This window comes from Meles meles, chromosome 2 (genome assembly GCF_922984935.1).
Source record: "Meles meles chromosome 2, mMelMel3.1 paternal haplotype, whole genome shotgun sequence".
NCBI lineage: Eukaryota > Metazoa > Chordata > Mammalia > Carnivora > Mustelidae > Meles > Meles meles.
This window is the reverse complement of record NC_060067.1, coordinates 70168553-70181485: the sequence shown is the minus strand read 5'-3', so window position 1 is coordinate 70181485 and position 12933 is coordinate 70168553. Positions and strand designations below refer to the sequence as shown.

Sequence of the window (12933 nt, the reverse complement as noted above, 5' to 3'; positions counted from 1 at the left end):
TTGAAATCATAGCAAAATACATTCCTTTACCTTTCTTAAAATAGATGTAAGAAGCCTCCTCAGGAAAAGTCAAAACCAAGAGCTCTTTTGTGCACCATAAATATAAATATATTGTGCCCCATAAGCAAGTGTGTCTTCACAAACATCTCAAACATTGTTCAATAGAGTGATACCAAACAATGTTATCCACCACAGTAAGTTTTCAAGTAAAAACATGTGTTCATATCAATAGATGCAGAAAATGTTCAAACCAAAATCCAACAACTGTTGCTGATATAAACACTCATGAAAGCAGGAATAAGGGGTAATATTTTTTTTCAAGAAATATATAGGAAATACCATGCTCAGGTCTGAAGATTGACAGCTCTACTCTGAAATCAGGAACAAGGACAGGATGCTGGTTTTTGCAGAAGGACAGATACTGTATGATTCCACTTGGATGAGGTGTCTGGAGACACAAAGTTGGATGTGGCTGTAGGGGCTGAGGGGAAGGGGAATAGGGAGTTGGTGTTTCATGCAAACAGTCTCCCTCAGGGAGAATGAAAAAGGTCTGGAGAATGATGTACAACCATGGGAACTCAGCTAAGGCCAGAGAACTGTACCTGAAATGTTTGAAGTGGTCAATGTTATTATGTTTAACCATAAACATATTAGTGAAAAAATGAAGGACTGATGCATTTCACAACATGGATGGACACTGAAAACAGTGCAAGTGACATAAGCCATATAGAAAATACCATTCAGAGGATAAGGAAGATGTGGTCCATATACACGATGGAGTATTATACCTCCATCAGAAAGGATGAATACCCAACTTTTGTAGCAACATGGACGGGACTGGAAGAGATTATGCTGAGTGAAATAAGTCAAGCAGAGAGAGTCAAGTATCATATGGTTTCACTTATTTGTGGAGGACATGGGGACATGGGGACATGGAGGACATGGGGAGATAGAGAGGAGAAGGGAGTTGAGGGAAAGTGGAAGGGGAGATGAACCATGAGAGACTATGGACTCTGAAAAACAACCTGAGGGTTTTGAAGGGGTGGGGGGTGGGAGGTTGGGGAACCAGGTGATGGGTCATAGGGAGGGCACGTACTGCATGGAGCACTGGGTGTGGTGCAAAAACAATGAATACTGTTACGCTGAAAAGAAATTTTTAAAAAGTGAAAAAAAAATGCTTTTAGCTTTAAAAAAAAAAAAAAAGAAAAGAAAATACCATTCAGATTGGAGCCATGTGCTCCTTAAATCCATCAGAGTTGCACAGAGAAGGGAACGTCTCAGGAGAAGTTCCAGAAAAAGAAAACTGGATCAGAATGGAGAAGACGTCTCAGAGAGTGTGGCAGGTGGTGACAGCTGAAGTGGGCCTGTGGTCTGGGTTAAAATGTGGGAACCATCATGATTTCCTCACTTGGGGTTACGTGGCAGTTCTTCAGGAGAGCATCCCTGTTTGGGGTAAAATGCACCGAAGCAGTCCATGTGAAGTGGCAAACGGGGTCTGCGTATGGAGCTAAAGTGTATTTGTGTGGCTGTGACAAGTTACTGCAGATGTGAAATCACTGCAGAGGCAACGACTCTTCCAAACATTCACGTGGGCATCATGTCACAGAAGCAGAGACGACGTCAGACTCTGGGATGGAGGCCAAGCCCCCCCAGATCCAGGATACCCACGTGGACGGGCCACTCACCCCTGCAGGAGGCCACACATCAGCAGAAGGCTTGTGGGAGGATTGAAGTGGGCAGTGTCTCTGGTGCAGCAGAAGCAGTGGGATTTGGAATCCCAGTTTCCCACGGTGCCCGCCATAACCTGGTTAGAACGGTGAGGAGGCAGGATGGGAGGCCGCAGTAAAGCAGACTGGAGTGCCAGAGGGAGCTGGGAAGGGGGTGCCTGTCGCTCAGGGCCATGACAGACCCACATTAGAGACTCACCTGCTCTAAGCCCCTCAGGGGAAGCTGGGGGTTCATCTCCTACATGAAATCACCAACCCTGCAGCTCCCCCGGTGAGAACCCTCCGGCACCCTAGCCCCTGCCTTCCTCCATGGACTTGCCTTCCATGCAGCCCTCCCAGCTTCCCCCAACCTTGTCCATGACCTACTGAGCAGGGTACAGGCCTGTCCTCCAACAGTCGTGCGACACTGATAACAGACACGGAGGGAGACGAACGGAGACCGGGAGACACTCTGGGCTCAGGGAAGAACAGGTGCCGGGAAAACATCTACTCTCTCCACAGCCACCAGCGGAGTCCACGCTGTTGCTCCCCTGCTCCCAGATTCCAGATCAGCCCTGCAGCGGGTGTGGACAAGGGAAAGACCACAGGGGATCCCCACAGCCCTGCTCACAGCCCCGCATGAGGCCACCGCACCACACACAAAGCCACGGAAGCCCCACCGTCTACAGAACACAACCTTCTTCCGTGGGACCCTGCGAGCATGCACCCCCTCAGCAGTCCCCGCTCCAACAGCTTCTACTCACCCTCTCCTGCTACCAGGCCTGAGGAGGCCGGGCTCCTGTCAGCATGCACTCAACCCTACATTCTCTGGAAGCCCCCACAATGGGTCCTGAGGAGGCTGGACTTCTGTCAGTGTGGACGCGGCCCCACGTCCTCCACAGTAGGTCCTGTCAGTGTGGATGCGGCCCCACGTTCCCTACAGCGGATGCTGAGGAGGCTGGGCTCCTGTCAGCGTGGAGGCGGCCCCGCATCCTCCCGAAGTCTCCACAGTGGGTCCTGAGGTGGCCAGACTCCGGTCAGCATGGACTCAACCCTACATCCTCCGAAAGTCCCCACAGTGGGTCCTGAGGAGGCCAGGTTCCGATCGATGCGGATGCAGACAGACCCACACCCTCCATTGTGGGTCCTGTCGGTGTGGACGCGGCCCCACGTCCTCCCAAAGTCTCCACAGTGGGTCCTGAGGAGGCTCGACTCCTGACTGTGGAGGAGGCTCTGCGTCCTCCAGAAGCCTGGGCTTTCTCGCAGATGGTGCTGAAGCCTTGGAACACCTGTTAGCGCGCCAGAGAAAGCGGCCTGAGCGTGCGTGCCGGGCAAAGGTAGCGAGCGGGAGTCGGGCGCCCCCCTGCGGGCGGTGGGAGCGGCGCAGCATGCGGTGCACTCAGTTCAGGGGAGGCACCTGTTCCTTCCGGGGTCCAGCTGAATCCATTATATTTTGGAAATTCAAAATGAAAGGAAGTCTAATTGCCCCCTGACTTCTCCAGAAATAGAAACAATTAATTAGAAATCATACGGAATTAAGTGAAATGCAGACACAAGCTTTACAACTTACACCAATATTGATTCAAAATTGTAGATAACTTTAAAATGTAAACCTATCAAAAGGTTTACATATCAAAAAGAAAACATAAAAGAATATCCACATGACCTTGAGTTCGGTGGTGAGTTTTAGCCCACAACACCAAAAGCCAATCCACAAAAGAAAAAAATTGATAACATGAACTTCCTAAAATTAAAACTTCTGCTCTGTGAAAGACCTTGCTCAGGAAACTAAAAAGCCCAAAATTGGGAGGAAATGTTTGCAAAACACATATTTGGCAAAATATTTGTATTCAAAATGCACAAAAAACTATCAGAACTCAACAATAAGGAAACAAATGTCTTAATCAATATCGAGTAAGGATCTGAAAATGCTTCGACAAAGAAGACATACAAATACAAAATAAGCACACAAAAATAAGCTCTACTTCATTATTAGGAAAGTACAAATAGCAATAGGTACAAATAGGTACAAATTATAAGCTCCGAAAACAAGAATATTAATTGCTAGAAGGTGAAGAATGGCAGCAACTGTCCTTTCAGAAGACAAGCTATTTTTTCCAAACCTAAATAAGTTTCATGTTAAGATCCAACAATTACACTTCTAGTATTTAGAAAACTGCTTTTAAAAACCATTTCCAAACAAAAATTCACATGCAGTTATGCACAGTAGCTCTATTCATAATGGTTACAAACTTAAAGAAACCAGGATGTCCTTCCATGAATGAATCCAAAAGCAAACTGAGTGCATCCATGGGAAGGAAGCAGAATATGCCACCCAAAATATGACTCTTTAGCACAAGGGTCATATGGGCTGATTAATTTTAAGAAACAGCAGACACGAGAGAATCTTTGAAAACTGGGTAAAAGTTGCCATTTGGTGAGTGAAATGTACACTCATAAAGGAACGCTCCCTTTGTAAGCCTGTCTACCTCTGTATCAGGAACATAATGATTAAAACTCAAGGAACTCTTACCAAAAGAGAAGGCACAGACTTAAGTCTGTGTAACAACCATTCCCTCATTTACAGGGCTCACTGATAACATCCCTTAACTGGACTTCCCACCACCCAAAAAAATTTTGGTCTTTAGTTGAAGATAGCATTAGGCTGAGGGCTGGGCCACCTCACAGAGTTATTCCATTTTCCTGGGTATCGCTCATGAATACCGGACGTATGCATATTAAACTTTGACTTGTTTTTCTCCTGTTAATCTACCCAACAATAAAAAGAATTGAACCATCACCCCATACAAGGACATGGAAGAACTTTACATGTATTTTTCTAAGTGAAAGAATCCAGTCTGAAAAGGCTACACACTGAGTGACCCCATTTTTAGGAGATTCCAGAAAAGGCAAAATTGGAGATGATAAAAGGATCAGGGGGTGAATTCCATGATATTTTAATGATTTGTACCTGCCCCTATGCATTTGTCAAGACCCAAACACTTTGGGGCACCTGGCTGGCTGTTGGTGGAGCATGCAACTCTTGATCTTGGAGTTGTGAATGCAAGGCCCATGTTGGGTGTGGTGATGACTTAAAAATAAAATCTTTAAAAAACACAAACACTTTTATATCCCAAGGAGTAAATCACAATCTACTGAAATTAAGTTACTTGAGATGTGGGGCCAAGGGCAGGCTGCCCCAAATCTGCAACTTTGACATATAGATTATTTTAATAAAAGTTACTTAAGAGACAGACTATGCAATGAGGACACCTAGACCCTCCTCTGCCCCCCTTGTGGCAGGAAATCTATCTCCCATGTGAAGATGTCCTTGTACCAGAAGGTAAAGAGATTTCAACGTCATCAGAGATGGGAGATCTGGAGTCCATAAGGCTGTATAAACAACCCTTGTTACTTTTCACTAATTTACTACCCCAGCCCAAATTCTGTTTAGAATTCCCCAGTGATTGAAGCTCCCAAGGTTAAGTTTTCTTTGTCCTGTGATTTCATCACAGTTTTATTTTCTCTTTGTCCAAAAAATATGAACCTGGCTTCCTGGGTCATTTCTTTAGACCTCGGTTTCATTATTGGGTCTCTAGGCACACATCATTACACTTTGGTTTTTTCCCTCCTATTAATCTGTCTCGTGTCTATTTCATTCTTAGCCCCAAGGTTAAAACCTTGGACCAAGGAAAAATTCTTCCTCCCCTTCAATGGAATACAGAACGTGTCACATAATCTAACTGTATTAGAAACATGGGGGGGAAAGACCCTCACTGTAATTGCATAACAAAAAGTGCTGACCTAAGTAACTTTGGAAATGAGTGGAATCTTTAGAGTAAAGAAAAATGTACTGTACGTACATAGTGGGCTCTATTTGATAAATTTCCTTCCCTGAGGAGTGGTAGCTATCAGTTCTGAAGACATCACATCTGGAATCTGGAATGGAGCAATGAATTAAATCAATGGCAGGTGGGGAGAGCCAGGTTTGTCCCTGTTAGAGTAGGAAGTTACAGATCAGCAAAGAGAGAAGATCACAATCTCCTCATGGTGATGGACCAGGTTGGAGACATCAGTGTAAACTCATCTTTAGCTTGATAGGGACACAGACAGTTGCACATAGAAATCTTTATAATTAGGTGTGTCAGCGTAGGTGGGAATACATGCATATATTGCCTTGCATTGTCCGCTGAGCACATTTAGCTCCCATGTCTAAGACTTTTATACCATCCTCTACTAACCAGGGCTCCTTGAAGAAATTGCTGACACTAGAACTGAGACAGGAAGTATAGGAGCCAGGATAATTGGGAAGTATCAGAAAGTGAAGAAGTCCCAGAGAAAGAGCCACAGAGATGGAATGATGTCAACGGAAAACAGGAGCCAATGGAAAGCGCTCCCAATCACCAAAGCAGGAATGAGACAGCGACCAAACACTGTAGTGCTGGAACATAGCCTACCCTGGTGTCCACACTGGTAAAAATAAATGATTCTTTAAAGATTTCATTTATTTATTTGAGACAAAGTGCATGAGCAGAAGGGAGAGGCAGAGAGAGAGGGAGAAGTAGGCTCCCTGCTCCGCTCCCAGCTCCAACATGGAGCTTGACCCCAGGACCAGGAGATCATGACCTGAGCTGAAGGCAGCTACTTAACTGAACCACATAGGTGCACCAGAATAAATGACTTTTTAAAAAGAAACCACAGGCCCAAAATGGAGTCACTTGTGTCAAGAGACACAAGCCAGCAAAGCAAGACTTATTACCTGACCTAACTGCAGTTTCACACACTCTCACCTCTATGTAAACTTTAACCAGTCAGGCTGAAAAATGAACTGAATGGCCCCTTCTGTTCCCCTCTGGAAGGAGACATTGCCTGAAATAGACTGTATCCTTTTCTAGTAATTTCTTTTTTTTCAATCCCCTCTCTGCCATTAAATACCTTCCCTTCCCTGCAGCTAAAATGAGCTCCTTTCCATTTGCTAAATGGGATACTGCCCAATTAATGAACTGTTCAGTGAAGCCATTGGAATCATTTAAATTATTCAGTTGCATTTCTATCAACAGATTACATAGTTGTTGTTTTTTACAAATGGAATTGAATAGACCTCTCCTATAAGAATTCCAAATAGTAGATGTAGACACTCAGCCATCCATTAAGGAAATGGAGCTAACTCCCCTCTCCTAAAGTTTGGGCTCAGTGCAGTGTTTTCCTACTTATGACGACACTCTGTATGCTCATGGAAAAGAGTAACTTCATGGTGGGGAACCCTGACCATCACTGCTTCAGCCAGGTGACCAACATTAACACGGACAGTGACAGGGATTCCCTTATTATAAAGTGATGACAGAGCACTTTACCTCTCTGATCTGGTTCCTCAAAATCCATAACCCCAATGTAATCATGAGAAAAACAAATAAATCCCAATACAAGACTTTCTACAAAATGCCTGACCAGTCCTCCTCAACACACCAAGATCATTGAAACAAAGCAAGTCTGAAAAACTGTTACAGCCAATTAAAGCCTAGAGAGGCATGAGCAGGAAAAGGGACACTGGAACAGGAGAAGGTGAAACAGAAGGAACCTGAATAAAATTTAGACTTTAATTAAAAATAGCACATCAATATTTGTTCATGAGTTGTGACAGTTCTGTAGACTAGAAAGAAATAAAATGTCAAATAGAAGAAACTTATTGTACCAAACAGGAAACCTAGAGGAAATGGATGATTTTGTTAATCAATATGGAAATATTGGAAAATATGGAAATATGGAAAAAACAAGCAGACCAATTAGTCATCCATGGACCACTTCCTCCTGCTGGTTCTCCACTCACTGTTCAAGGGTTCTCCTCTCCCAGGACAGAGAAGGAACAGGGACAGAGCTGTTCTGGATCTCTCTGAGACCTGACCCACTCAGTCTTCCTCTCCTTAGCCATGCCCTGACCAGTGAGGACACCATGCACAGGGAGTCTCAGGGATTGTTGATTCTGATAAGTCAGCTGAGACTTTTTGGCTTGAAGAGAATAGGACATTGTAAGGGCCTACTTAGCTAGAGCAAGCCATTTTGTTGTTTATACGGTAAACTTAGATTGACCCTGCCCCCCACCCCCAGAAGAACTTACTTAGAAACAAGTCTGGGAAACCAGTAAAATATGACTGACCAGCCCCTGATAACAGAGCCCATATACCAGGACGTGTCAGGTCAGGGGGAGGTAACAGAGCCCAGAATACAAGGATGAGCCAAGCCAGGCGGAGACATCCAATCAGGAAAGCACCTCCCTAACCACCCAAGAATGTGGGCCCTGCCTTTTGGGCACCTTTTGGACGCCTTTTGGGCGCCAATTCTGACCAGAGTGATAGGCTAGTTCAAACAGCTACTATAAGGTGAATTGTAATTCAATTGGCCACCTGTGTGTGGCCAGGCTCAACCACATGACCTTTACTCTATAAAAGTTAGTCTGTGAGGCTGGGAGGGGTGGCCTCTTTTCAAGAAACAGCCCTGGCCAGTCAGTTTGATTCTCGATGCTTGGCGAAAAATAAAGCTTTGCTTGACCTTCGCTTTGTATCAGTCTCACTCCTTTGACCATGGACCCAACAAATATACCTACTGAAGTAAAATAAATTAATATTTTTAAATGGTCAGGAAAAAATTAATACTTGCAGGATGCAAGTTAGGAATGTGTTTGGACTTTGCAAGCCCAGGGGCTCACACTGTCAGAGTGTGACCTGGACCATCTCCAACCCTCTATCCTGCCAAATGCTCTGGGGTGGCCTCATTCACAGATAGTCTCTATTACTGGATCTGGGGCCTGTAGCAACTCCAGGCTGAAATTCTCTCACCGTCGATTCTACTGGGAAGTGTTTCTCTTTCTCTTGGGTTCCATGAAAAGTCATGACTTTAAGTGTTGTTGGTCTGGCTTGGGTCACATCCTTATCCTTGAACCATCAGAGCACCTGGAAGACAGACCATGAGGTTGGGTAGACCTGGATCATACATCCATCTTCAAGGTGGGTGGAATGTGGGGTCTGCCCTCTGGAACTGTTTGGATGGGAAGCAGGTGAGATGTGGTTCCCAAAGACAAGCTGAGGTGCTGGACTTGGGTATGAGACCAAATGCTGGGCTGGAAAAGCTGCAAGTTTTGAACACTGGTGGGGGACTGCACGGCTGTGGAATCTGAAGCCCAGAGAAGGAAGGAGTTAACCCAGGGTCAGAGGCTGCGGCTGCCATCCAGTGCTCTCTGTCCTCCCACGATGGCAAGACGCTCTTCCACTTGCTGAAAAGGCAACTTTGCTCTTGGTGGGACTCAAGGCTCCTGCATCTCAGAGATGGGAAGGCACACGGACCTCACCTGTGTCCCTGTTGGGCTCCATGCTGGTGGAGCCTACTTAAAAAATAAATAAATAAAATAAAATCAATTAAATAAAAATAGAACAACCTCTTCCTTGTTTGCTGTAGCTTGCTGGTCTTGCTTTACAATTCTCTGCACTTCTGAATAAACTTACTTGGCTGGTAAAATAACTGGCAGTTTTATTCTTAAAGTTAATACCTTATTTTGACTTACGTCTTTAAAATGTATCTTCGAATACAATCAGATTCTGAAGTACTGAGGTTTAGGATGTCAACATAATGTATTTTTGGAAGGATAAAATTCAGCCCATAACAAAGACCCCTGTAAGGGAGGATGTGATCTTTGGTTTTGTTTTGTTTTTTGTTTTTAAGATTTTATTTATTTATTTGAGAGAGAGAGCGCATGAGCAAGGAGAAGGTCAGAGGGAGAAGCAGACTCCCAGCAGAGCTGGCAGCCAGATGCGGGACTTGATCTTAGGACTCTGGGATCATAACCTGAGCCAAGGCAGTTGCTTAACCAACTGAGCCACACAGACGCCCTTTGTTTTTCTTTTAAAAGTAAACAAAGTGTGGAGATTCAAAGCACAGGCTGTCAGACTGCAGCTCTAAATCTTTGTCCTGTGCCTCTTTAGCTGTGTCACTTTAGACACGTTACTTCTTTTCTGGGTTTGCAATAAAGAATAATGACTACTTTAAAGGGTTCTTGTGATCAAATAAAATAACTTCAAGGGCTTGACGGGGTGCCTGGCAGGTGATAACTAGAAAGTCCAGCTGTTGTTCAGCGGTTGTTATTAACACTCACGATGAGTGAGTACTGGGAGGTGGTGGAAACCAGTAACCGCCACAGCCTGAGGTAGCAGACTTGTTCCAGGGCCACATTTAAGGCCTGCAGACACCCCTTCGAGCCCGCCTCGGCCTGGGAACGGGGCTCGGGTCCAAGCAAGGTGCGGAGGGAAGGCTAGTGGAAGACGGGCGTGACCCCAACTGCTATCCCACGAGCACAGAGCACCGGCCAGCCCTCGAGCAGAAAACCGCGGGTCTCTCTATTGCAACCAGTCAGCCCCCTCCACAGCTCAGCCCGGCGCGCCAGTCTCCCGCGAATTCCTGGTCCCAGCACACGTCGAGGCGGGGGTTAGAGGCGGCGTCCGGGAAAGGGGTCGCACGGGGTCCCAACAAGGTCCTGGAGTCTGGTCTGCATACGGCGCCTTGACCTTCTCTAGTTCACCCAGCAATGGGACGACGGCGCAGCTTAAAGGGGTCCGCGGCACACACCTGCCCACGACAGGTGAGCGCTCGGAGGCGACCGCACCTTCCTCGGCAGGCCGATGGGACACAGCTGAGAGCTCCTGGCAGGAGGTATGGCACGAAACAGCCTCCCACCTCCCGAACCAGACCCTGTTGGGCCTACTGGAACGCGAGGGAGGAGCCTCGCGGGCTGGAGGGAGTTCGCCCGTGCACGCGCCGGAAGTATTGGCAAGGGGTTAGGGGTGTGGGAACTGCCGGCACCCGCAAGCGCCTTCCCTTTGCGTATTTCCGGCGCGACGGCGGACGTGATGACACACTGAGCCGGCACCAGTTATGCGGGCCAGTTCACGCTTGTTCAGCGGCAGCTCCCGGAAGCTGCTCGTCGGGGCGAGGTTCGTACTGGGGTCAGGGACCTGGGATCCGCGTCCGGCGGTTAGGCACGATGCGGCTGGGCTCCGGGACCTTTGCCGCCTGCTGCGTGGTGATCCAGGTGCTCGGGGTCGCGCTTTTCCTTCGGGGATTCTTCCCGGCTCCGGTTCGTTCCTCCTCCAGGACGGAGCACCAAGCAGAGCCCCCAGCGCCCGAACCCTCAGCTGGTACGGACCCCTCCCCAGCTGTCTCCGCTCCCCGGGCCCCACTTTCTCCAAAGGAGCCTCCTATGAGCATCGCCTCTCGCACTTCTCGGACTTCCGAGTGCTCTCCTTGTTGGGCCCCCACGCCCAGGAGTCCTCTCTCTACCGCCCCAGCCCCTTTCTCTACCCCACAGCGTGTGGCAGCCACCACTACCAGCCACGCTGCAGTCTCCTCCCTGGTCGCCGCAGAGAAAGCTCTGCACACCTGCGCTAACTCGTCTCCTGACGTCGCTCGTCCCTTCACACCCCCGCCCCTTGCCCGAACAGTCCATTGTGTCACTCCCTTTCCCAGGCACCCTTTCTGCTCAGTAAGACACAGCATGTAAGATTCCTGCTGACCCCAAGCACTGCGTTTTCTTATGTGACATTCTTTCAGTGAATATCCCCCTTTTCCTAACAGTGGCCCTCACTTACCCAGTAGTACGCACTAGGTAAAGGCTCTCCCGTTTTTGACTAGGTCCCCACAATACCAGCCACTGACCGTGTAGACACAGTTTGTAGACGTTTGCCCATCCCCTACCTGCTACACTGTGTTTTGAATCAAGCTCCCTAAATGTCAAATATCCAGGGATCTCACAAAGGAACTCCCCTTCCCCAGTACTCACCACGCATAGGGCAATTCATGGTTAATACTGGGGCTCCTTCAGCTTCCTCATCATCCACGCACTGCGCAGTAACTGGTCCTTTTCTTTGGCTTGGGTTAGGTAGATATGACAGCGTATGTGCTAGAGAAGTGGGCCAGAAGCAGATTATAAGGTGCTTAGGGGCTAAATACAGTTTAAAACTTAATTTCCTTTTTCCTTTCAAACATTTTTAGGAGACCGTTCCAACTGGACCAAGCTCCCACCACCTCTATTCAGAAAAGTTGTTATTATGCTGATAGATGGCTTGAGAGATGATTTTGTGTTTGGGTCAAAGGGTGTGAAATTTATGCCCTACACAACTTATCTTGTGGAGAAAGGAGCATCTCATAGTTTTGTGGCTGAAGCCAAGCTGCCTACAGTTACTATGCCTCGAATCAAGGTAAACAGTTTGACTTAATGTGTTGTAAGTCATGATTTGGCTCTTTGGGAGGTTTGGAGGGGCTCTCTGTACTCTTTTACCTAGAGTCCCAATTTTAACTTGGTGGAAATTAGTTGAGTGCTGTCCACCTGCTGGGGCAATAAAATGCTGATGAAGCCTCACAAGATCGGGTAGAACTGAGACCCATGATTTGTGTCTATTGTCAAGTAGCCCCAAGTTCGCACTTCATGGAAGGCATAAAGTGTTTAGAGCCAAATCAATCAGGTCAGCCTAATCCTGAAGATAGTGTCCTCCTTGCTAATCTAGTCTCCTCTTTTATCATCAGTGGGCCACTTACATTCCAGCCTTTCGGGTTAATCTAGTTCAGTCTCTTGACTTTATAGATCAGAAACAAACTCAGATAAGTTAGATGGCTTGTCCACAAGTGTGGTATAAATAATGACCAAACCTGCAAGATCTGGCCTCAATAGTTATCACTGTTTCTACTATATAACTCACCTTTGAGGTGAGTGGCTTTAAAGTGCATAGTGCTTTACCCATGAACTATGAGTTTAAAAAAAAAAAAAAAAGAAGAAAGAGTAAAGCTGTATTGATTGGCTCAAGAACTATTTATTATGCAACTACTATGTGTCAGTACTGTAAAGGGTTTGCAGTTAGGGCAACATAGTATTTGCCTTCATGGAGCTTTTAGTCACCTGTGAGAGACATAGCTATTAAGCAAATGAGCAAACTGATATGTAGTTTAAAGTGTGATTAATGCATGATGATGAGAAAGAGCAGGATGTGATGCTCATTACTGGGGGGGGGGGGGGGGGTAGGAGGCCTCAGTATAGATTGAAGGTCAGAAAAGCCTGCCTGAAGAAATGACAAGTTTAAACTGAAAGGGTGAGTAAAGGGGAGGAGGCAGAAAGAGACAGAGGAGCTAAAAAGTTTGTGACTCTGTGGCTGGTACGGTAAGATAGTCTCTGGTTGGAGCCTTCCATCTA

General features: G+C 46.7%; 1 protein-coding gene across 5 annotated transcripts in view; it reads left to right on the top strand.

Annotated features, from left to right (window-relative positions):
* The first annotated feature begins 10606 nt into the window (after positions 1 to 10606).
* Positions 10607 to 12933, top strand: part of PIGG (phosphatidylinositol glycan anchor biosynthesis class G) — a 45762-nt gene continuing 43435 nt past the window's right edge. For 2 of the 5 annotated variants that reach the window (XM_045996712.1, XM_045996705.1), the window contains exons 1-2: positions 10611 to 10888; positions 11742 to 11947. In XM_045996712.1, coding sequence (XP_045852668.1) covers positions 10735 to 10888; positions 11742 to 11947 — 360 coding nt within the window. In that variant the 5' untranslated portion in view covers positions 10611 to 10734. Of the gene's footprint in view, positions 10889 to 11741; positions 11948 to 12933 lie in introns of those variants that run through there. The other 3 variants (XM_045996726.1, XM_045996717.1, XM_045996723.1) reach the window with 3 other exon arrangements.